General features: G+C 47.5%; 1 protein-coding gene across 1 annotated transcript in view; it reads right to left on the bottom strand.

Moving 5' to 3' along the window:
- LOC144681495 (monoglyceride lipase-like) overlaps window positions 1-23,124 on the bottom strand; it is an 83,429-nt gene that overhangs the window by 16,360 nt on the left and 43,945 nt on the right. The window contains exons 2-4 of the mRNA XM_078543120.1: window positions 22,661-22,767; window positions 12,880-13,016; window positions 269-379 (exon numbers count right to left, since the gene is read on the bottom strand). Coding sequence (XP_078399246.1) covers window positions 269-379; window positions 12,880-13,016; window positions 22,661-22,760 — 348 coding nt within the window. The 5' untranslated portion in view covers window positions 22,761-22,767. The remainder of the gene's footprint in view (window positions 1-268; window positions 380-12,879; window positions 13,017-22,660; window positions 22,768-23,124) is intronic.

Genomic DNA, 23,124 nt, shown 5'->3' with positions numbered 1-23,124 from the left:
GCAGTCAGCTAGTTCAGCATTTGGACAGCATTCCCCAAACCCATGATCTCCACTACCTGCAAGTACAATGGCACCAGGTGCTTGCAAACACACACACCATCTGCTTTTTGGTTAATAGACTGGATGTTCCTTCATCGTCACTGGGTCGAAGTCCTGGAACTCTCTACCTAAGATAAGAGCACTCACCTTTGAGAGCGACATCAAGAATTGCTGAAAACTATCCGAGGCAGGTGAAATTCTTTTAATGAAGTGTTCGGGGTGTTTTTACCTTCGAAGGCGTTGCTGACTCAGGATTCATTATCACCAAGGGCGCTATAAAAATCAACCCAGCAATGTCGTCAGGTCTCTCATACACAACATAGGTTGCGATCAACGCTCCCTGAAATGCAAGATAAGGCAGAGTTACAACAGCAACACAATCGGGCAAAGCCATTGAGGCGCTCAGGTGTGTAAATGATAGCTCAGTGGGTGTAGGTGCTACTTCAATGTAGTGCGTGGCCACACGGATGTGAAGGGTCCGGCTGAGTTTTACGTGCCCCCGGCAGGTGTGTTTCCTGTGCGGGTGCCAATCCCACCACCTTCCCATCCATCCTTGAGTTCATTCCCCGTGTGGGGGGGCGTGGGGGAAGGGGGCGGGCTGCCGATTTTAGAATATTTGAATCAATAATTAAGGGCCAATTAGGCTTGTTTTCAAGCCAAATGACCTTGATAACAGGCTGCTCACACCATAAAACGAAGTGGGGGGGGGCGTCGCTTTTCGGGGCTGCCCTTTGCTGACTGTGGGACAGCCCTCCCTTAAACTCACCCCCTCACTCGCCCACTGCCCCTCTCCCTAACCTACCCAAACCCTCACCCGGCCCAAGACCCCAGACTTACCTGCTCCAGGGATCCAAGACCTTGGAGTCCTTTCATCATCAGCAGTCCCAGCATCGGCCACTTACGCCCCCCTGGCGCTGCTAGATTGATGGATCTGCCAGCCAATTAGTTTGGCCGATAAGGGGCGGAAGTCCCATTTGGTCCTCATTACTTCACCCTACAGCGCGGGGTGGGTGGGTGTGGAGCATGTCGGCTCACGTCAATGTTGTTTCCGGGGTGGGGGATGTACCATCCCTTATTATTAAAGCCCTGGTCTACTGGGATATCATCCAGAGCAGCAATTTGATTCAGCAGCGGGTGAAATTTGCCTGGATGTCAGCAGGAAATGGACAATAGAGAACCAACAGCCCAGATTAACACCCCTCATGGTTATCTTCTCCTCTTAACAACAACTTGCATTTTTATAACACCTTTAACATGTGCATAATCGAATAAAACTTGACACTGAGTTTCATATGGAGATATTAGGACATATGACCTAAAGCTTGGTCAGAGGAAGTTTTTAAGGAGGTGAGAGAGTTAGAGAGACATAGAGGCTTAAGGAGGGCATTTGAGAACATGGGGCGCGGGGCAGCTGGAAGCGCAGCCACCAGTGGTGGGGTGAAGGAAGTGGGGAATGGACAAGAGGCCAGAATTGGTGGAATGCAGAGTTATCAGAGGATTGTAGGGCTGGAGGAGGTCACAGAGAGAGGCTCTAAGTCAATGGAAAAGCCAATGTGCTGCCACTCATTTGGTTCATTTCACTCACACTGACGCAGGTTTGAATCAGGTTGGCAGCAACTCTTGCAGGTGGATTTCTGGTGAGGCCTGAATTGGCCTTGGCTGAGACAGTGTCCAGGATCAGGTGTGAATGAGAATCTGAGGGACACTGACCATGTGTAACACCCCTGGTCGGCACCTGCAAGAGAGGAAGGCTCATCACCACCTTCTCAAGGACAACTAGGGATGGTCATCCAGCCATTTCACACCCCAACCCCACCTCCAACCCACCAAAGGAGTCAAATATTCATGTCAAATATTCAGTCAAATACTTATGAATTTTTGGAATTCTTTACCCCAGAGAGCTGTGGATGCTCAGTCGTTGAGCATATTCAAGCCAGGTTGGTAGACATCTAGAGAATAAGCGATATAGGGTTAGTGCAGGAAGGTGCAGTTGAGATAGACGATCAGTTGAATGTGGAGCGGACTCGAAGAAGCTGCACTTTGCCAACAATTGGAAAGTGTTCACTGGATGATGGGAGTCGTTGAGGAGGGTTACAGGCAATTGAGAAAAGATAAGGGAGAAAGGATAATCAGCTGGAATATTGTGTTCAATTCTGGGCATTGCACGTTAGGAGGGATGTCAAGGCAAAAAGAGGGTGCAGAAAAGATTTATGAGAATCGGTCTAGGGATGAGGAACTTCAGTTAAGTGGTTTGATTGGAGATTGGAGAAGCTGGTGTTGTTCTCCTTAGAAAAGAGAAGGTTGAGAGAAGATTTGATGGAGGTGTTCAAAATCATGAGGGGCCTGGTCAGAGTAGAAAGGGAGAATCTGTTCCCATTGTTGGAAGGATCAAGAACCAGAGGACACTAATCTAAGGTGTTTGGCAAAAGAACCAAAGGCAACATGAGGAAAAGCTTTTTAATGCAGCGAGTGGCTTGATCTGGAATGCACAATCTCAGGGTTTTATGGAAGCAATTTCGAATAGCTTTCGAAAGAATAAGCACCTGAAGGTAAAAAAAAATTACAGCTATGGGGAAAGAGCAGGGCAGTGGAACTAGGCAAATTACTCTTGCAGAGAGTGATTCTATGGTTTATTCCGGCTCCTATTTCTTATGTTCTTTTGGATACTAGAAGATACAAGGTTTAACCCCTGGACCATAGTCATTTTAAGAACAAAAGAAATAGGAGCAGGTGTAGGCGGCCATTCAGCCCTTCAAGCACGCTCCACCATTCAATGAGATCATAGCTGATCTTCGACTTCAACAGCATTTTCCTGCACTACCACTGTACCCCTTGATGTTTTTAACATGTAGCAATCTATCAATCTCTGTCTTGAACATACTCAATGACTGAGCCTCCACAGCAATCTGGGGCAGGGAATTCCAAAGATTCACCACCCTCTGAGTGAAGAAATTCCTCCTCATCTCAGACCTAAATGACCTGCCTCTTATTCTGAGACTCTGTTCCCTGGTTCTAGACCCCACAGCCAGGGGGAACATCCTTCCTGTGTCTACCCTGTCACGCCCTGTAAGAATTTTGTATGTTTGAATGAGATCACTTCTCATTCTTCTAAACTCCAGAGAATAAAGGCCCAGTCTATTTAATCTTTCCTCACAGGACAACCCCTCCATCCCAGGAATTAATTTAGTGAACCTTTATTGCACTCCCCCCATAGCAAGTATATCTTTCTTTAGGTGACTAAAACTGTACACAATACTCCAGGTGTGGTCCCACCAAGGCTTTATATAATTGCAGTAGGACATCTTTATCCAATTTTCAAATCCTCTTGCAATGAAGGCCAAAATATCATTTGCCTTCTTAATTGCTTGCTGTGCCTGCACGTTAGCTGTCAGTGACTCATGAACGAGGAAACCTGAGATCCTTTGAAGTTCAACACTTCTCAGCCTCTCACCATTTAAGAAATACTCTGAGTTTCTGCTTTTCCTACCAAAGTGGATAACCTCACATTTCTCCACATTGTATTCCATCTGCCAAATTTTTGCCAACTCACTTAGCCTCTCCAAATCCCCTTGGAGCGTTTTTGTATCCTCCTCACAACTCACACTTCCGCCTAGTTTTATGTCATCAGGAAACATGGAAATATTACCTTTAATCCCCACATCCAAATCATCGATAAAGATTGTGAACAGCTGGGGCCCAAGCACTAGTCACAGCCTGCCAACCTGAAAATGACCCATTTATTCCTACTCTCTGTTTTCTGTCAGTTAACCAGTTCTCAATCCATGCCAGTATATTGCCCCCAATTCCTCAGGGTAGTCCTTGGCCCAACCATCTTTAGCTACTTCATCAATGACCTTCCTTTCATCATAAGGTCAGAAGTGGGAAATGTTCGCTAATGACTGCACCATGTTCAGCACCATCTGCAACTCCTCAGATACTGAAGCAGTCCATGTCCAAATGCAGCAAGACCTGGACAATATCCAGGCTTGGGCTGACAAGTGGCAAGTAACATTTGTGCCAGGCAATGACCATCTCCTACAAGAGAGAATCTGACCATCACCCCTTGATGTTCAATGGCATTACCATTGCTGAATCCCCCACTATCAACATCCTGGAGTTTACCATTGACCAGAAACTGAACTGGGCTAGCCATATAAATACTGTGGCTACAAGAGCAGGTCAGAGGCTAGGAATCCCAAGATGAGTAACCACCTCCTGACTCCCCAAAGCCTGTCCACCGTCTACAAGGCACAAGTCAGGAGTGTGATGGAATACTCTCCACTTGCCTGGATGAGTGCAGTTCCCACAACACTCAAGCTTGACACCATCCAGGACAAAGCAGCCTGCTTGATTGGCACTCCATCCACAAACATTCACTCCCTCCACCACCGATGATCAGTAGCAGCAGTGTGTCTACAAGATGCACTGCAGGAATTCACCAAGTCTCCTTAGACAGCACCTTCCAAGCCCACGACCACTACCACCTAGAGGGACAAGGGTAGCAGACACATGGGAACACCACCTCTCCTCCAAGCCATTCACCATCTGACTTGGAAATATATCGCTGTTCCTTCACTGTCACTGGGTCAAAATCCTGGAACTCCCTCCCTAACAGCACTGTAGGTGTACCTACACCACATGGACTGCAGCTCAACATCACCTTCTCAAGGATAATTAGGGATTGAATCCTGGCCTAGCCAGCGATGCTCACATCCCATGGATGAATTTAAAAAATATTCCAGGTGCTCTAATTTTGTTTACCAATCTCTTGTGTGGGACCTTATCAAAAGCTTTCTGAAATCTAAATGTACCACATCCACCAATTCCCCCTTATCTATTCTGCTAGTCACATCCTCAAAAAACTCTTAACAGGTTTGTTAAACATGATTTTCCCTTTCATAAATCCATGTTGACTCTGCCCAATCATATCATTATTTCCAAGTGTCCTGTTATCACATCCTTTGTTATAGGTTCTAGCATTTTCCTACCACTGCTGTCAGGCTAACAGGTCTGTAGTTCCCTGTTTCCTCTCTCCCTCCTTTCTTAAATAGTGGGGTTACATTTGCCACCTTCCAATCTGCAGGAACCATTCCAAAGTTCTGCTGCCAATTGCTGTGAGGTGTTAATGTAAGGGTCAGCACTCGGACAACCCTGAGGGATGGGGTTGGGGGTGAAGATTGGGCAACTGCGCCCAAGATACTTTTCCCCACCGAAATTTTAACATCTTCAGGAGATGAGGAAAGAAAAGTGAGGGAAAATGCTGACCAAAAAAGAATCTAAGATTTTGATCCCGCAGGATCTAAATACAACCCTGCAACACAACCGTTATCAACTGACTCAGAGGCAAAGAGGTCAGCTAAGGTCATTTGCGGTTTTTGTTCTTAAAGTGGCTTTGCCACCGCCCGTTAGGTAAACATTTTGCCTGCACCTTGCAATGCTATCATTCACATCGATGGACATTTTGCAGCGTTTGCCTGTGACAAAATTAGAAGGTTTCCCATTTGGTACTTGCGCCTGCTTAGAATAGAGTAACGACTGCACCGAGGGAGTGCTACACTGTTGGAGATGCTGTTTGTGCCTGGTTCAGATGGGCAGTAAGGGTCCTGCGGTAGAATTTGAAGATAAGCAGTGGGTGCCCTGTCCAACGTGCCTCCTTCAATTATTGCAAGCAGAAAAGATGTAAAAATACAGGTCACAGAGCCTCTGCTGCTGCCAGTGGGATCCTGCTATGCACAACATGGCCTCCTCATCTACCTACATATTGGTTGCTGCACTTCAAAATCATCCACTGGGCAAAAAAATACACTTTATTTCACCAGTTCCCTCACAAATTTCCCACAATATAAATACACGTCTTTCTTAAATTGTTTGCAGAAGGAATTGGATCTTCACTTGCTTCCTCCCTTCTCCAAAGCTGGTGCCAAGAACCTTTTCCCTCGAAGGATTACATAAGATTTTCTAGCAAAGAACACATGAACAGATGAATTAGGAGCAAGAGTAGGCCACTCGGCCCCTCGAGCCTGCTCCACTATTCAATGGCTGAGCTGATTGTAACCTCAACTCCTCAGTCCTGCCTACCCCCAATAACCTTTCACTCCCTTTCTTATCAAGAATCCAGCTCCCTCTGCCTTAAAAGTACCTCTGCTTCCAGTACCTTTCAAGAAAGAGAATTCCAAATGCTGACAGCCCTCTGAGAGAAAAAAATTCTTCTCATCTCTGTCTTAATTGGGTGACCACTTATTTTAAATTGGTGACCCCTAGTTCTAGATTATTCCACAAGGGGAAGCATCCTCTCCACATCCACCCTGTCAAGACCCCTCAGGATCTTATTTATTTCAATCAGGTCACCTCTTACTCTTCTAAACTCCAGCGGATACAAGCCTAGCCTGTCCAACCTTTCCTCATAAGACAACTCACCCATTCCAAGTATGAGTCTAGTAAACCTTCTCTGAACTGCTTCCGATGCATTTACATCCTTCCTTAACTAAGGAGACCAGGGCTTCAAAAAAACAGGCCGGTCAGCCCAACAGGAATATGCCAGTGTTTATGCTCTATTGAGCCTCCTTGCCCTCACTTTTCATCCATTTCTACCATCATAATTCACAATTATACCAAAATAAAGCATCAATTCCATGAGGGTTAACACACTGAAAGTACAGCATTGAGGGAGCTTTACTCTGTATCTAACCCCGTGCTATACTGTCCTGGGAGTGTTTGATGGGGACAGTGTAGGGGGAGCTTTACTCGGTATCTAACCCCGTGCTGTACCTGCCCTGGGAGTGTTTGATGGGGACAGTGTAGGGGGAGCTTTACTCGGTATCTAACCCCGTGCTGTACCTGCCCTGGGAGTGTTTGATGGGGACAGTGTAGAGGGAGCTTTACTCGGTATCTAACCCCGTGCTGTACCTGTCCTGGGAGTGTTTGATGGGGACAGTGTAGAGGGAGCTTTACTCAGTATCTAACCCCGTGCTGTACCTGCCCTGGGAGTGTTTGATGGGGACAGTGTAGAGGGAGCTTTACTCTGTATCTAACCCCGTGCTGTACCTGTCCTGGGAGTGTTTGATGGGGACAGTGTAGAGGGAGCTTTACTCTGTATCTAACCCCGTGCTGTACCTGTCCTGGGAGTGTTTGATGGGGACAGTGTAGAGGGAGCTTTACTCTGTATCTAACCCCGTGCTGTACCTGTCCTGGGAGTGTTTGATGGGGACAGTGTAGAGGGAGCTTTACTCTGTATCTAACCCCGTGCTGTACCTGTCCTGGGAGTGTTTGATGGCGACGGTGTAGAGGGAGCTTTACTCGGTATCTAACCCCGTGCTATACCTGTCCTGGGAGTGTTTGATGGGGACAGTGTAGAGGGTGCTTTACTCTGTATCTAACCCCGTGCTGTACCTGCCCTGGGAGTGTTTGATGGGGACAGTGTAGAGGGAGCTTCACTCTGTATCTAACCCCATGCTGTACCTGTCCTGGGAGTGTTTGATGGGGACAGTGTAGAGGGAGCTTTACTCTGTATCTAACCCCATGCTGTACCTGTCCTGGGAGTGTTTGATGGGGACAGTGTAGAGGGAGCTTTACTCTGTATCTAACCCCGTGCTGTACCTGTCCTGGGAGTGTTTGATGGGGACGGTGTAGAGGGAGATTTACTCTGTATCTAACCCCGTGCTATACCTGTCCTGGGAGTGTTTGATGGGGACAGTGTAGAGGGTGCTTTACTCTGTATCTAACCCCGTGCTGTACCTGCCCTGGGAGTGTTTGATGGGGACAGTGTAGAGGGAGCTTCACTCTGTATCTAACCCCATGCTGTACCTGTCCTGGGAGTGTTTGATGGGGACAGTGTAGAGGGAGCTTTACTCTGTATCTAACCCCATGCTGTACCTGTCCTGGGAGTGTTTGATGGGGACAGTGTAGAGGGAGCTTTACTCTGTATCTAACCCCGTGCTGTACCTGTCCTGGGAGTGTTTGATGGGGACGGTGTAGAGGGAGATTTACTCTGTATCTAACCCCGTGCTGTACCTGTCCAGGGAGTGTTTGATGGGGACAGTGTAAAGGAAGCTTTACTCTGTATCTAACCCCGTGCTGTACCTGTCCTGGGAGTGTTTGATGCTGACATTTACTGATGAAATTGTTAAGTGTTCCATTTCAGACAGCTAAAAGCCCCCATCTTGATGAACACAAAATTTATTTGAAAAAACTGACACCATCAATTGGAGTGAAAAACAATTAACAGTTTGAGCTCGTGTGTAAATTCAAAGTGGAAAGTGTGTGTAACCTGGGAATGAAACCAACCCTCCTCTCCCAAGTAACCTCGTTCACTCTCCAGCCCTCAGTTCTCACTCGTTTAACCGAATGCATCCTTTCAGTAATTGGGATTCCTGCTAAGTCTGCGTTGTATAGTTTTACACTGATTTTCTCTTCCTTCCTCCAAGATTAAATGCTGTTCTTCAAAGTGAATGAGTCGGGCATCTCAAACAGGATTCCAGTCTGCACACAGCCACCAGCCAATTTTATATTGTCCGCACTGTGAAAGCTCTCTGTCTTTGGAAAGTGATTTCTGTATGACACTCATTCCCCTTTCCCTTACAGTCAGACACTAGACACAAGAAAACCACAAATGGGATCAAGAGAAAACCACACGGCCCATTGAGTCTGCTCCACCATTCAATATGATCATCGCTGATCCTGGGCTTCAAGTCAACTTCCCGCCTGCTCCCCACATCCCTTGATTCCCTGAGGGACCAAAAATCTGTCTATCCCAGCCTTAAATATATTCAACAATGGAGCATCCCCAATGCTCTGGGTTAGAGAATTCCAAAGATTCTCAGCCATTTGAGTGAAGTCATTTCCCCTCATCTCAGTCCTAAATGACCGGTCCCTTATCCTGAGACTGTGCCCCCGTGTTTTAGATTCCCCGACCAGCAGAAACCATCTCTCAGCCTCCACCCCTTCAAGCCCCTTCAGAATTTTGTAGGTTTCAATGAGCACCCTTCATTCTTCTAAACTCCAGAGGATATAGGCGTAATTTACTCAGCCTCTCATCAGAGGACAATGCCCTCATCCCAGGGAGCAATTTAGTGAACCTTCGGTGTACTGCCTCCAGTGCAAGTGCATCCTTTCTTAAATGTGGAGACTAAAACTGCACACAATATTCCAGACGTGGTCTCATCAAAACCCCGTACAATCGCAGCACTCAAGGCCAACTTGCCTTTTGCCTTTGACCCTTTGAGCACCACTTGTGCTCCTTGTGTTAATCAAGTTTGAAAAGCTTGGATCTACCTTACCGTTTCTCGCTAATTGTTTGTCCAAAGGGCCACATTTGCAGTACAGCATTCTACACCAGGGTCACTGCCTGTAATGATGAACGAGTCTGGGTCTGCAATTCCCCCAAGAACTCAGTTCCTAATTTTAGCTGCACCCCAGTGAATTAAAGAAAGACTTGCATTTATATAGCACCTTTCACAACCTCAGGATATCACAAGACGTTTTGCAGCCAATGGGCTACTTTTGAAGTGTAGCCAGTGTACTCAGTGTGGCAGTCAATTTGAGCAAAGCAAGATCCCACAATCAGCAGAGTAATAATGACCTGATAATCTGTTTTTAGTGATCCTGGTTGAAGGATAAATGTTACATATCACAGAATCACAGTGCAGAAGAGGCCCTTCGTCCCATCGAGTCTGTACCGACACGTGAGAAACACCTGACCTACCTGCCTAATCCCATTTACCAGCACTTGGCCCATAGCCTTGAATGTTATGATGTGCCAAGTGCTCATCCAGGTACTTTTTAAAGGATGTGAGGCAATCTGCCTCCACCACCCTCCCAGGAAGTGCATTCCAGACCGTCACCACCCTCTGGGTAAAAAAGTTTTTCCTCACATCCCCCCTAAACCTCCTGCTCCTCACCTTGAACTTATGCCCCCCTGTGACTGACCCTTCAACTAAGGGGAACAGCTGCTCCCTATCCACCCTGTCCATGCCCCTCATAATCTTGTACACCTCGATCAGGTCGCCCTTCAGTCTTCTCTGCTGCAAGGAAAACAACCCAAGCCTATCCAACCTCTCTTCATAGCTTAAATGTTTCATCCCAGGTAACATCCTGGTGAATCTCCTCTGCACCTCCTCCAGTGCAATCATATCCTTCTTATAATGTGGCGACCAGAACTGCACACAGTACTCCAGCTGTGGCCTCACCAAGGTTCTACATAACTCCAACATGACCTCACTACTTTTGTAATCTATGCCTCGATTGATAAAGGCAAGTGTCCCATATGCCTTTTTCACCACCCCACTAATATGCCCCTCCATCTTCAGAGATCTATGGACACACACGCCAAGGTCCCTTTGTTCCTCAGAAACATAGCCAGGAGACCGGGGAGACCTTCCCTGTTCCCCTTTTAAATAGTCTTGTGGGATCTTTTACATGCACCTGAAGCCTCAGTTCAACGTGCCATCCAAAAATGGCTCCTCCAACACTTCCAGACTCCCTCGGTACTGCACTGGGAGTGTCAGCCTAAGTTACGAGTCACAAAGAACAAAGAAAAGTACAGCACAGCAACAGGCCCTTCGGCCCTCCAAGCCTGCGCCGATCATATTGCCCGTCAACTAAAACATTTTGCACTTCCGGGGTCCGTATCCCTCTATTCCCATCCTTTTCATGTATTTGTCAGGCTGCCTCTTAAACACCACTATCGTACCTGCTTCCACCACCTTCTCTGGCAGCGAATTCCAGACACTCACTACCCTCTGCGTAAAAAACTTGCCCCGCACATCTCCTCTATAGTTTTCTCCTCTCACCTTAAATCTATGTCTCCCCTAGTAATTGACCCAGAATCATTCGGGCAGGGATTGCTTAACTTCAGGCAGGATCAAGGTTTGAACCTGGGATCTTTCTCTAACCTTTCGCTGTTCACTGAAAAACCTTCATTAATATTGTGCCCCAGGTATTGCCTCAGTTTTTCCCCCAAATCTAGTTTTGGAGTTGAATGAAGGAGACAGCTTGAGACTGAGTCTGCTCAACCTCTCAACCCCATCTCCCACCTTTCAACCCCACCTCCCACCCCTCAACCCACTTCTCACCATTCCCCCACAGAAAATGAAAATCAGACTGAGGAGTTGGGACAGCCCAAGATGCTTTGATGAACCTTCCAAATCCACGACCACTACTATTTAGAAGGACAAAAGCAGCAGATAGATGGGAACACCACTACCTGGAAGTTCCCCTCCAAGTCACTCACTCCTGACTTGGAAATATATCGCCGTTCCTTCACTGTCACTGGATCAAAATCCTGGAACTCCCACCCTAACAGCACTGTGGGTGTACCTACAACACATGGACTGCAGCAGTTCAAGAAGGCAGCTCACCACCACCTTCTCAAGGGCAACTAGGGATGGGCAGTAAATGTTGGCCTAGCCAATGATCCCATGAATGAATTAAAAAAGGTCATGATTACTGAAGAAAGTTTAGAAGCTGGGGTGGGGGGAGGGAGGGGTGGGAAGGTAGATATGGGGGAGGGGGGTTGTGTGGGTGAAGAGGTTATGAGGTGAAGGAAAGGGGAAGGGAATTCCAGAGTACGCTGAACTTTTACTCCCAAAAACAGGTGGATTGGGGTCAGCTCAAGCTGTTAAAATTATTAAAATCTGAATTGCGACTCCACTCATCTAACTCCTGGTTTTAATGGGGGGGCAGGAAAAGGGACAGGCAGCCAATCCAAACACAGGAGGCAGGTCAGTAATTTAAATATTTAAATGAAGCTGCAGATATTAAAATGAGGAGCCAGGCTTCCCTGGTCTCAGGAAGCCCAGGTGACCGGTTGCAAGTTCAGCTTCAAGGGGAAGGTAAGTGCCTTGATGGCACAGCTTATGGGCCAGGAGAAGCAGGAGTGCTCCCGCCTCAGCCCCAGGAAACATACCCCCTGAAATATGACACACCCCTGGGAATTGGACACCCCTCCACATGAGATCAGGGACCCTGCTTTAGACTCTGCTCCCTCACCTGACCAGAAACCCAACCTATCAACAGGGCTGACATCTGAATGGGAGTTGGTAGGAGTGGGGGGCGGTGGTGGTGGGGATGGAGGGGGGGGTGGGGGGTGGGGGGTGCAGTCAGAGGGGTGGGGGTGGTGGGGAAGTGGTCATGTGCAAAAGATGCACCGTAGGCAAGGAAACCTGGGTGTGCTGTCCAATACTCCACCTCCTGCCTACATAACCCACCCCTGTTAATATTCAGGCTAAGGAATGTGGAGGTGAAGTCTCTGCCACTGATTTTGGAGTGGGAGGTGGGGGGGGTGGGTGAGCACACGAGGGATGATCGGAATGGAATCTGAAAAGCAATTTTTGCAGAACCTGATGTAGTTGAACTGTAAATGGAGTATTGGAGATAACCTTCTAACAGGTATGCTGATAGAGATAGAGAAGGTAGTAAAATTAATAACAAACAAGTTATTGGGGAGATGGTGGTGTAGTGGTAATATCACTGGACTAGCTCTGGGGACATGGGTTCAGATCCCACCGCTGCAGCTGTTAATAAGATTAATAAAGTCTGGAGTTGAAAACTGCTCTCAATAATGGTGACTGTGAAACTATCACCAATTGTTGTAAAAACCCATCTGGTTCACTGATGCCCTTCAGGGGATGAAATCTGCCGTCCTTACCTGGTCAGGCCTACATGTGACACCAGACCCCCAGTAATGTGGTTGACTCTTAACTGCTCTCTGCAATGGCCCAGCAAGCAATTCAGTTCAAGGGCAGTTAGGGGTGGGTAACAAATGGTGGCCTTGCCAGTGACAGCCACATCCCATAAAAGAATGAAGAAAAGTAATTTTCCATTTCCTTTCAATGGACCACTTACCATGGAAACTGCAAATACGTAAACCTTTAGGAGCGGGAACTTTCTCTTCATCATGTCAAGGTGCTGAACACAATCCCGGACATAGATGCTGAAATCATCCACATATAGGCGTTCCCCTTCACTCTGTCCATGGCCAACTACATAGAGGAGAAAGAAAGAATGGTTCAGAGGCATTGAACAATTGAGTGGAGAGCTCCCTCAAAGATTCAATGAAGTGTACAGCGCGGGACAGTGCTCAGGTCACTCTTTTCAGCTGGGGGAGTGGCGGCCACTTAGCTGAGTTGGCTAGACTGTGGTGCAGAATAACACCAATGGCATGGGTTCAATTCCCATACAGGCTGGGCAATTCCTGGAGGTCTGCCTCCTTACCTTGGACCATGCTGGATGTGGAGTGGTGCCCCTCAAACTGTATATAACCAATTGTCTCACTCCCTCCAATAGAAAGAGATGCCCACAGTCCTTTGGGGGATATGTCTAATTACATACCTAGTGTTGGGGGGGTGGTTACATTCAGGACAAAGCAGCCCTCTTGATTGGCACCCCATCCACCACCTTCAACATCCAATCCCTCCACCAGTGACGCACAGTGGCAGCAGTGTGTACCATCTACAAGATGCACTGCAGGAATTCACCAAGGCTCCTTCAACAGCACCTTCCAAACCCACGATCTCTACCACCTAGAAGGACAAGGGCAGCAGACACATGGGGAATACCGCCAAATGCAAGTTCCCCTCCAAGCCACGGACCATCCTGACTTGGAAATATATTGGCCGTTCCTTCACTGTCGCTGGGTCACAATCCTGGAACTCCCTCCCTAACAGCGCTCTGGGTGTACCTACACCACAGGGACTGCAGCGGCTCAAGAAGGCTGCTCACCACCACCTTCTCAAGGGCAATTAGGGATGGGCGATAGATTCTGGCCTAGCCAGTGACACTCACAACCCGTGAAAGAATTTTAAAAAAGGGATGGGGATGAACCTCTATATTCCTGTGTTCAGACAGAGTTTTAAAGCATTTAGAGTCAATGACATACTTTTAGAAGTGTAGACTGGAATTTTCTGGCCCCGGCATAGCGGGTCCCCAGTTGTGGCAGATGCGGCAAACCAGCCAAAAGCCCATTGATTCCGGCAGGACCGGAAGACCCCACTGGTGGGGGCTGGGTCAGAAAATCCCACCTGTAGTCACTGCTGTGAAATGTGGCATGGAATTTGTACATTGCAAGCTCAACACAAAAAGCAGTGTCATAATGAGTGCAGAGATCTTGTCATGGACAGTCATGGAGCTGGACGAGGTTACAGAGATAGAGGGCAAGGTTTGATGGCTTGAGGGGATTTGAAAATAGGGATAAGAATTTTAACGTTGAGGCATTGTTGCATCAGGAGCCAGTGTAGGTCAGGGAGCACAGAGGTTGAAACCCTCATAACATTTAAGAAGTATTTGGATGTGCACTTGCGATGCCATGGCATACAAGGCTATGGGCCTAGTGCTGGAAAATGGGATTAGAACAGTTAGGTACTTGTTTGACCGGAGCAGACTCGATGGGCCGAAGGGCCTTTTTCTGTGCTGTAGACCTCCTATGAATCTATGATTTTAGGTTGATAGGTTAATGGCACTCCCCACCCCCCCCCCATAGGCTGGGTTACCAACTCTCTTAGGAGCCCTAGAGTCTCCAGAAATTAACATCTAATCTCCAGAAACTCCTGCTAACGGAAATCTGGGAGAAAAAGAAAGCATAGGGATAATTAAAAAAAAACACTTGCTTTTAATTTGAGTTGAACATTTTTGTTTATTAGCTGCCTAAACATCCAACTTGGGAAAAAGGGCAGTTGACTGACAGTCAAGAATCATCCAATGCAGAGCCTATTGTGTTTGGTGCAGGAAGGCAATGTGTCACAAGGGTGGATGTGTCGAGTGACCAATGGTGGGAATGTGGGGGCAAGGCAAATAGAGGTCATGTGATGAGGCAGGAACATGGCCAACCAGTGTTGTCAACTCTATCTATACAGGCATTGGAGGAGTCGGCAGACAAAGAAGGCGGAGAAATTCATACCCCTGTATTTCTAACCCTTTTCCAATCACGCAACATGACTTCAGAAAATTATCTGCACTTAACTTCCCAAGTTCATTGATGACATCAGTTCAAAGCCTCAGAATATCGTTACTTTTGCTAAGAGATTAATTCCTTGTCAGAATTAGTTCCACTGCCTTTTACTGGGACCAGGAAATTTCAGCTCCCTAGCGCTGCCTCGCTTCCCAACTGTCCAGATCACCAAGCCAAACAGCTGTTCTGGCTTATCTAATGCACAAATTCCAAACTTGGACTGTGCTGGTTCGCTCAGAGCATTTGCCTTTCCCCAAAGAACATGGGTTCAGCTGCTTGGTGTCAAGTTTCTTGAGTGTAGTTGGAGCTGCACTCATCCAGGCAAGTGGAGAGTATTCCATCACACTCCTGACTTGTGCCTTGTAGATGGTGGACAGGCTTTGGGGAGTCAGGAGGTGAGTTGCTGCATGATTCCTAGACTCCGACCTGCTCTTGTAGCCACAGTATTTATATGGCTAGTCCAGTTCAGTTTCTGGTTAATGGTAACCCCCAGGATGTTGATAGTGGGGGATTCAGCGATGGTAATGCCATTAAACATCAAGGGGCGATGGTTGGATTCTCTCTTGTTGGAGAGAATGACTCTTGTGTAGCATGAATGTTACTTGCCACTTGTCAGCCCAAGCCTGGATATTGTCCAGGTCTTACTGCATTTGGACATGGACTGCTTCAGTATCTGAGGAGTCGCGAATGGTGCTGAACATTGTGCAATCATCAGTGAACATCCCCACTTCTGATCTTATGATGGAAGGAAGGTAAAGGAAGGGGTATGGCTGTCCATGGTGCGAGGTCGGGGTATCTCTGTCCAGGGAGCGAGGTCGGGGTATGTCTGTCCATGGAGTGAGGTCGGGGAATGGCTGTCCAGGGAGCGAGGTCGGGCTGTGGTGGCCTTAAGAAAGATCATGAGATGCTGGGGCTGGATAACAGAGGGGAGGTCAATCTGTCCAGAAGGCAACTCAAGCATGATAGAAGGGGAATCAAGGGTGGGTGAGGTTGGGAGAGTTGAGGGTAACCGAGGGCAGGTCAAGGGTGATAGAGGGAAGGTCAAAGATGACAGTTGGCGGGTTGACAGTGTGGGGTGGGGGTGGGGGAGGGCGGGTGTGGGGAGATCCAGGTTGCTGGGAGGCAGCTTCATGATGACGGGAGGCTGGGGAACAACTCTAGGTTCACAGACACATGATCATGTATGATGGTGGGTGTCCCGAGGGTCACAGAAGGCAGGGCAAGGGTATTGGAGGGAGGGTTGAGGGTGACGGAGGGAATGTCAAAGGTGACTGAGGAAGGGTGCAGGATGATGGATTGCAGCTTCAGTCTCAGAGTGAGAGTCTCAAGTGACATTACTGTGACAGGTGGAAGAGGGGGCTGGAGAGCAAGTCGAGGAGGAAGTTGGCCACAGTTGGGTGGATAGACAACAGGGTGTAGTCAGTGCACAGCAGTGGGCTCCCCATTGGTCCACACTCATCAAGCCAGGAAGGAGGACCATATAGAATGTGCTGAGCAGACCTTCCCTGGTCTCCTGTCTGCTGTTCATTTCAGGCAGACAGGATGAGTCTCATTTTTCCAGTACTCCTCGATGCAGCAGAGGAGGAGAGGTAGCGGCAGAGGATTTGCCAGAAGGACAACAAGGGCATTAGTGGTGGGTCAGGCAGTTCAGGATGCTGGTAACCAGGAACCAGTGTGACGCCAAGCAATGGTGCGTAACCGAATATACCACATGTGGAGCAACTACTGTAAATGTCAGGGAGGCAAGATCAAGGCTGGCTGAGGATGTCATGGCAGCCAGTCACTGACCCATGTCAGCACCTGCAGGAAGACCTACAGCCATGTGGAATGGGAGACAATGTTATACCAATAGCCTTAAAAGTTGAATTTCTACAGCACCGGATTGTTCTGGGACTCGATGGGGGCATCTGTGGTATCTTGCAGTCAGACACACACGCACACACATATACACACACACACACACACATATGCATTAGGGAGTTCACCAATGGCATCTTCAAAAGGGCCGATGATTTTGTGAGATTCACCACAGCCCCCGAGAGTCAGGCTGTTGGAAACGGCTCCATTACTGACTTTCCCCAGCTGGCTGCACCACACTCTATCAGCACTCGCTGCTAAGCCTCCTACTTGAGCACTCAGCCAGCCAATAGCACGGGCCCCACTGGGGCCAAACCTACAATCGTGTAAACAAGGAGGCAGCACCAGGTTTATGTGCTGCCTGCCTCAACAGGAAGAGGTGAGGGTCGGTCACAAATCCTGACCCTCCTCCTCTGAGAGCAGCCTTAATGAACTTCGGCCTGGAAATGTATTTATGTCCTCTTGCGAGGGAAGTCATACACCAGAAAATTGAGGAAAATATCCAGGCTGACACTTCAGTGCTGTGCTGAGGGGGTGAGTGGATCTAAAAGACTGACTCTCAGGTGGACCGTGGTGACCATGGCACTATTTCAGAGAAGAGCAGGGGGGCGTTATCCCTGTTGTCCTGGCCAATATTTATCCCTCAATTAATGTTACCCAAAAATCAGATTATTTGGTCATTATCACATTGCTTGTTTGCGGGAGCTTGCTGTGCACAAATTGACCACAATTCAAAAGTAGTTCATAAGTTGTAAAACACTCTGGGATGTTGGGTGGTTGTGAAAAGTGCTATATAAATGTACACCTTTCTTTTCTTTCTACTGGACTCAAAATATTAACTCTGTTTCTCTTTCCACAGATGCTGCCTGACCTGCTGAGCTTTTCCAGCGCTTTCTGTTTTATCCCGGACTAATCAATCTTTCCTCAGAGCTAAAATTTTCCATTCCTTGCAACATCCTTGCACGCCTCCTCTGTACCCTCTTCTGGTATGATCGCATCCCTTCCAGGAAAGCAAGGAACATGGGGAGAAAGCAGTCTGGAGCGAGTGACAATGGCAGGACAGGCTCGATGGGATGAACACACAAGAACAAATTCATGTGCTGCTGAAACATCGCCAGCTGGGATCCATGCTATGTTTTTGGGAAAGATCCAGTTCATGGGCAAGTTGGCGGCGGCCCTGATGATGAGCCGGAAAGCTAGGGGGAAACCCTGACTCGGCCGTTTGGGGAAGCCCGGCCAGATCTCATACCCATCGTGTAGCTCACGAGGACCTGTCGAACCTCCTGTACCTTTTAAAGACCAGAGCCTGCCTCCAAGAGCAGCCTAACCAATTGGAGGGCCAGCACCTCTTCAATCCCAGCAGCGCCTCAAGAGGAAAGGTTGGACAGGTTGGGTCTGTACCCATTGGAATTTAGAAGAATCAGAGGTGATCTTATTGAAACATATAAGATTGTTGCGGACGGGAGAGAGAGAGAAACTGAACTTTTCTAACCTCTCCTCATCTGTCTGTAAGCAAAGGTGTTTTTGAATTATTTTCAAAGTAGGTTGTGGTGTGTTTCCCCAAACACTTGGCTTGTGTGATCCAATTTAGTAATCGCTTGCAGCAAACTCACGTTATTATTAACCCAGAAGGTTAGTTTATTCTTGTTCAAACCCAGGGGGGTGGGGGCAGTGTTTGATACTTCACTCTCAAACACACACACACATACATACAGTAACATGGAATAAAAATGAGGAAGATTTACAACTATGAGCAACAACAGTAAAAGAACCACAGAAATGAATATTAGTTCATGTGATTTCCAAAGTCGAGGAGTCAAAGTCCAGAGGGCATTTCTTTCAGGCAGAGTTCAGACCAGATAAGTTTCTGGTTGGAGACAACAACACAAGAGTCTTGGAAACACGTGACTTGTAGCAACACAATTAGGGGAGATGGTGGTATAGTGGTAACGTCACTGGACTAGTAATCCAGAGGCTCCAGGCTAATGTCCTGGGGACAGAGTTTCAAATCCTGCCACACAGCTATTTAAATTTAAGTAATAATCTGGCATTGAAAAGCTAGCCTCAGTAATGGTGACCATGAAACCATTGTCAATTATTGTAAAAATCCATCTGGTTCACTAATGACCTTTAGGGAAAGAAACCTGCCATCCTTACCTGGTCTGGCCTACATGTGACTCCAGACCCACAGTAATGTGGTTGACTCTTAACTGTCTTCTGAAATTGTGTGGCAAGCCACTCAGTTCAAGGGCAATTAGGAATGGGTAACAAATTCTGGCCTTGCCAGTGACACCCACATCCCATGAAAGAATAAATAAAAAAAAAGATGGGGTTTCTGTGCTTGGCAGGCTCAGCAGCGATTTTTAAAAATCAAACAAGCTTCGGGGAGCTGAGAGATGGTGACTGGCTGCTTGCTCAGCTGGGCTGCTGGAGTCCTTTCCAGTTGATGTTAAAGCACCAGTCGGAGGATTTCTCAGTTCTCAAAGGAATATAGAGACTTCAAAATGGTCACTCAATTCATGTGACCTTTCTCCACAATGATGTCAAAAGGGATGTTTATCCAATGTCTGGACATGGCTTTTGTTTTCATTCAAAAACTATTAGCTTTTGAAAGAGTTACAATATTGAGGTTCTTGTGTCAGGAAGCCATTGTCTAGGCGGACCCTTAGACACCGCTAGAAGGGTAAGCTTATCAAGATACAAATGACATCCATGGTCCCCTCAATGGTCTCCTTTTGAAATGGACCTGGACAGTCCCAGGTGTGAGATGGGGCTGTTAACAACTCTGCAGGCATTGAGAGTTTCGATCTGCAAGTCCCTTGGTTTCGTGATTATAATGTCCTTACAATTGGGTGTAGGATTCCACGATGATGAGAGGAGAATTATTTTTTTCTTCTAACTCTTGTTGGTAGCTTCCAGAACAAAGGGCCAATCCTGTGGTCATGTGACTTGTGGCAGCCTTTTTGGTTCAGCAGAAAGTCCATTTTAAAAATAGCAAAAATCAATAAAGTTTTGATTTTTAAATTTTTAAATTTCTTTTCGTTTTATTGACCTAAAAAGTTCCTCATGTGACTTGACAGGGAGGATGCTGAAAGGATGTTTCCCATTCTGCAAGAGACTAGAATTAGGAGACAACGGTTTAAAAATAAAAGGTCGCCCATTTAAGACGGAGATGAGGAGTTTTCTTTTCTCTCAGAGGGTCATTAATCTGTGGAATTCTCTTCTCAAGAGAGCAGTGGAGGCTGAGTCATTGAATATATTCAAGGCTGAGTTAGATAGATTCTTGACTGACGATGGATTATGGGGAGAGAAAAGAGGAAAGTAGAGGTCACCATCAGATCAGCCATGATCTTATCAAATGGCAGAGCAGGTTCAAGGGGCTGAATGGCCTATTCCTGCTCCAAATTTATATGCTCGTATGCACCTAGCTGAGAGCCTCATTAATCTCAGCAATCCCTTGTAGTACGGTGAGTGGGGTTGGGTGTTGCTGTGGCTAGTCTGACAGGCCCATTGAGGTAGGAGATTGATTGGTGAGGGCAGGGCAGGATGTTGCCATGGGGGTGGCCATTCCTGCTGGGAGGGATGCTCTCTGTGGGACATAAAGAGCCCAATTAGGAAGGACCCACCCAACACCGATCCCGTTGAGTGTCTGCCAGTGTTCACCTGGTGGTCACCCCATGTGGCTGGGAGCCCACCCAACGCTGGTAAAATGTCAGCGATGGCAGAAAGAGGCCCTTAATTGGTCAAGTAAGTGACTCAATTAGCTTCTGGGTGGGAGGGCCATCCTCCATCATCCCTGGCACTGGCAGAATATCATGGTAGAGGGAAAGTGATGGGCACTCCACCCCCATCTTCCCTCACCATTTTTCACATCCCCACCCCCATCTCCTCCCTCCCCTCTCCTGCAGGCCCCATAAAATTCAGCCCCTTTTTTTAGTGAGCCATTTCATGTTTTGTGACAGGTAAAGTATGAGCTTAGGAGAGGAAAGCGAAGTCATCAGTGAGGGCTACACCTTTGAGCAATTACTTTGCGGGTACAGCCGGTCATGACCTTAGTCTCGGGTGTGAGATCCTGGTCCTCAAACACTCTTCTCCACAGTCGGCCAATGGCTGAGCCGGCACATTGGAGGTGATGATGAATTCCATCGTCTATGTCTGTCTTCATCGAGAGGAGGCTCCCAAGATACGGGGAAATGGTCCACATTTTCCAGGATCTCACCATTGATCTTAATCAACAGGAGGAAGATGTTTTGTTGTGGGAGTTGGTTGGCACAGGTCATGGTTTACCGGGCAGCAGTGATCCCTGCGCTCCTTTTATGTTTTGGAAATTTGGACAACCTAGAGGGGCACCTCAAAACACTGGTGAAGTACCACCTCGCAAGATCCTCCAAGGATCTTGGAGGTCTGACAGCAGAGTCTTTTCCTGAGCCAACTTGCCCAGCATCAAGGTGCCAGTCACTCAAAACTAGCTCCGCTGGACAGGACATGTTGTTCGTATTCCTGATACCAGACTTCCAAAGCAACCGCCAAACTTGGTATTCAGTAGTGGTTGATGACTCCCAGGAGGACAGCGGAAATTAAAAAAAAAAATTCATTCACAGGATGTGGGCGTTGCTGGCTGGGCCAGCGTTAATTGCCCATCCCTAGTTGCCCTTGAGAAGGGGGTGGTGAGCTGCCTTCTTGAGCCGCTGCAGTCCATGTGGTGTAGGTACACCCACAGTGCTGTTAAGGAGGGAGTTCCAGGATTTTGACCCAGCGACAATGAAGGAACGGCCGATATATTTCCAAGTCAGGATGGTGAGTGACTTGGAGGGGAACCTCCAGGTGGTGGTGTTCCCATCTATCTGCTGCCTTTGTCCTTCTAGATGGTAGTGGTCGTGGGTTTGGAAGGTGCTGTCTAAGGAGCCTTGGTGAATTCCTGCAGTGCATCTTGTAGATAGTGCACACTGCTGCCACTATGCGTCGGTGGTGGAGGGAGTGAATTTTTGTGGATCGGGTACCAATCAAGCAGGCTGCTTTGTCCTGGACAGGACATGTTGTCTAACCTGTTGTCTATATGTTGTCTATACATGTTGTCCTACTTTAGGGATGTCCTTAAAGCATCCCTGAAGAGGTCAAACATCCCCTCCGACTCATGGGAGTCCCTGGCTTGTGACAACCAAAATGGAGAAGGTTCATTCAGGAAGGCAGCGCACACATTGAGAGACTTCATCAGGAACATGCAGAGGTGAAGGCGAGGCATCGGAGGGAGTGCACAAACCTCCAAACAACACAGCTACCCAACCCTTCAAGCACCTGTCCCACATGTGGCAGAGTCTGCAGACTGTGCATTGGACCCATCGAATGGGAATGGAAGCAACTCATCTGTGATCCCGAGGGACTGCCTGAAAAAGAGACAGCCAGTCAGTAACTACCCAAAGATGGCGTTGCATTTAATACTAAACAAAAACAGAATTACCTGGAAAAACTCAGCAGGTCTGGCAGCATTGGCGGAGAAGAAAAGAGTTGACGTTTCGAGTCCTCATGACCCTTCAGCAGAACTGAGTATAGGTAGGAGAGGGGTGAAATATAAGCTGGTTTAAGGTGGGGGTGGGGGGGGGTTGGGGGGGGGGGGAGAGAAGTTGAGGGGGGTGGGTGATTGTAGGGACAAGCAAGCAGTGATAGGAGCAGATAATCAAAAGATGTCACAGACAAAAGGATCAAAGAGGTGTTGAAGGTGGTGATATTATCTAAGAAAATGTGCTAATTAAATGTGCTAATTGTATTTAATACTTTCCTGATGGCCTGATGTGCTGGGGTTTAGAGTTAATGGATGATACTTACTGTGATCGTGTGAAAATACGAACAGGGATTTCTTCAGAAACAATGAAACAACTTCCATGTAGCGGCCAGAGTGGTCACCTGCATTGTGTATAAGCATCATGAGAGCCCTAGAAGAATTCAGTAGCAAAACAGCAAGTATTAACTTCAAGGCAAATTACTCTAAATCCCTGTAATTCAACCCTGATTCCATCTCTGGAATATCACTAGTCTCTGGCTGTTCTTGAGATGCCTGCCACTGAAAAACCCTCAACCATGTTTATTTTACCTCCCAATGCGACTTTTCCACTGACCTCCAGGTCTGGCTCTCATCTCCCACCCAACATCCAAATCTCTGCTGCCCATATTGTAACCCCTACCAAGCCCAGTCGAGCAGGTTTGGCCTGTACTCTTTGGAGTTTAGAAGGACGAGAGGTGATCTTATTGAAACATATAAGATTCTGAGGGGGCTTGAAAGGGTAGATGAT

This window comes from Cetorhinus maximus, chromosome 6 (genome assembly GCF_964194155.1).
Source record: "Cetorhinus maximus chromosome 6, sCetMax3.hap1.1, whole genome shotgun sequence".
NCBI classification, from domain to species: domain Eukaryota; kingdom Metazoa; phylum Chordata; class Chondrichthyes; order Lamniformes; family Cetorhinidae; genus Cetorhinus; species Cetorhinus maximus.
The sequence above is the reverse complement of the archived record's forward strand: the minus strand, read 5'-3'. Positions and strand labels throughout refer to the sequence as shown.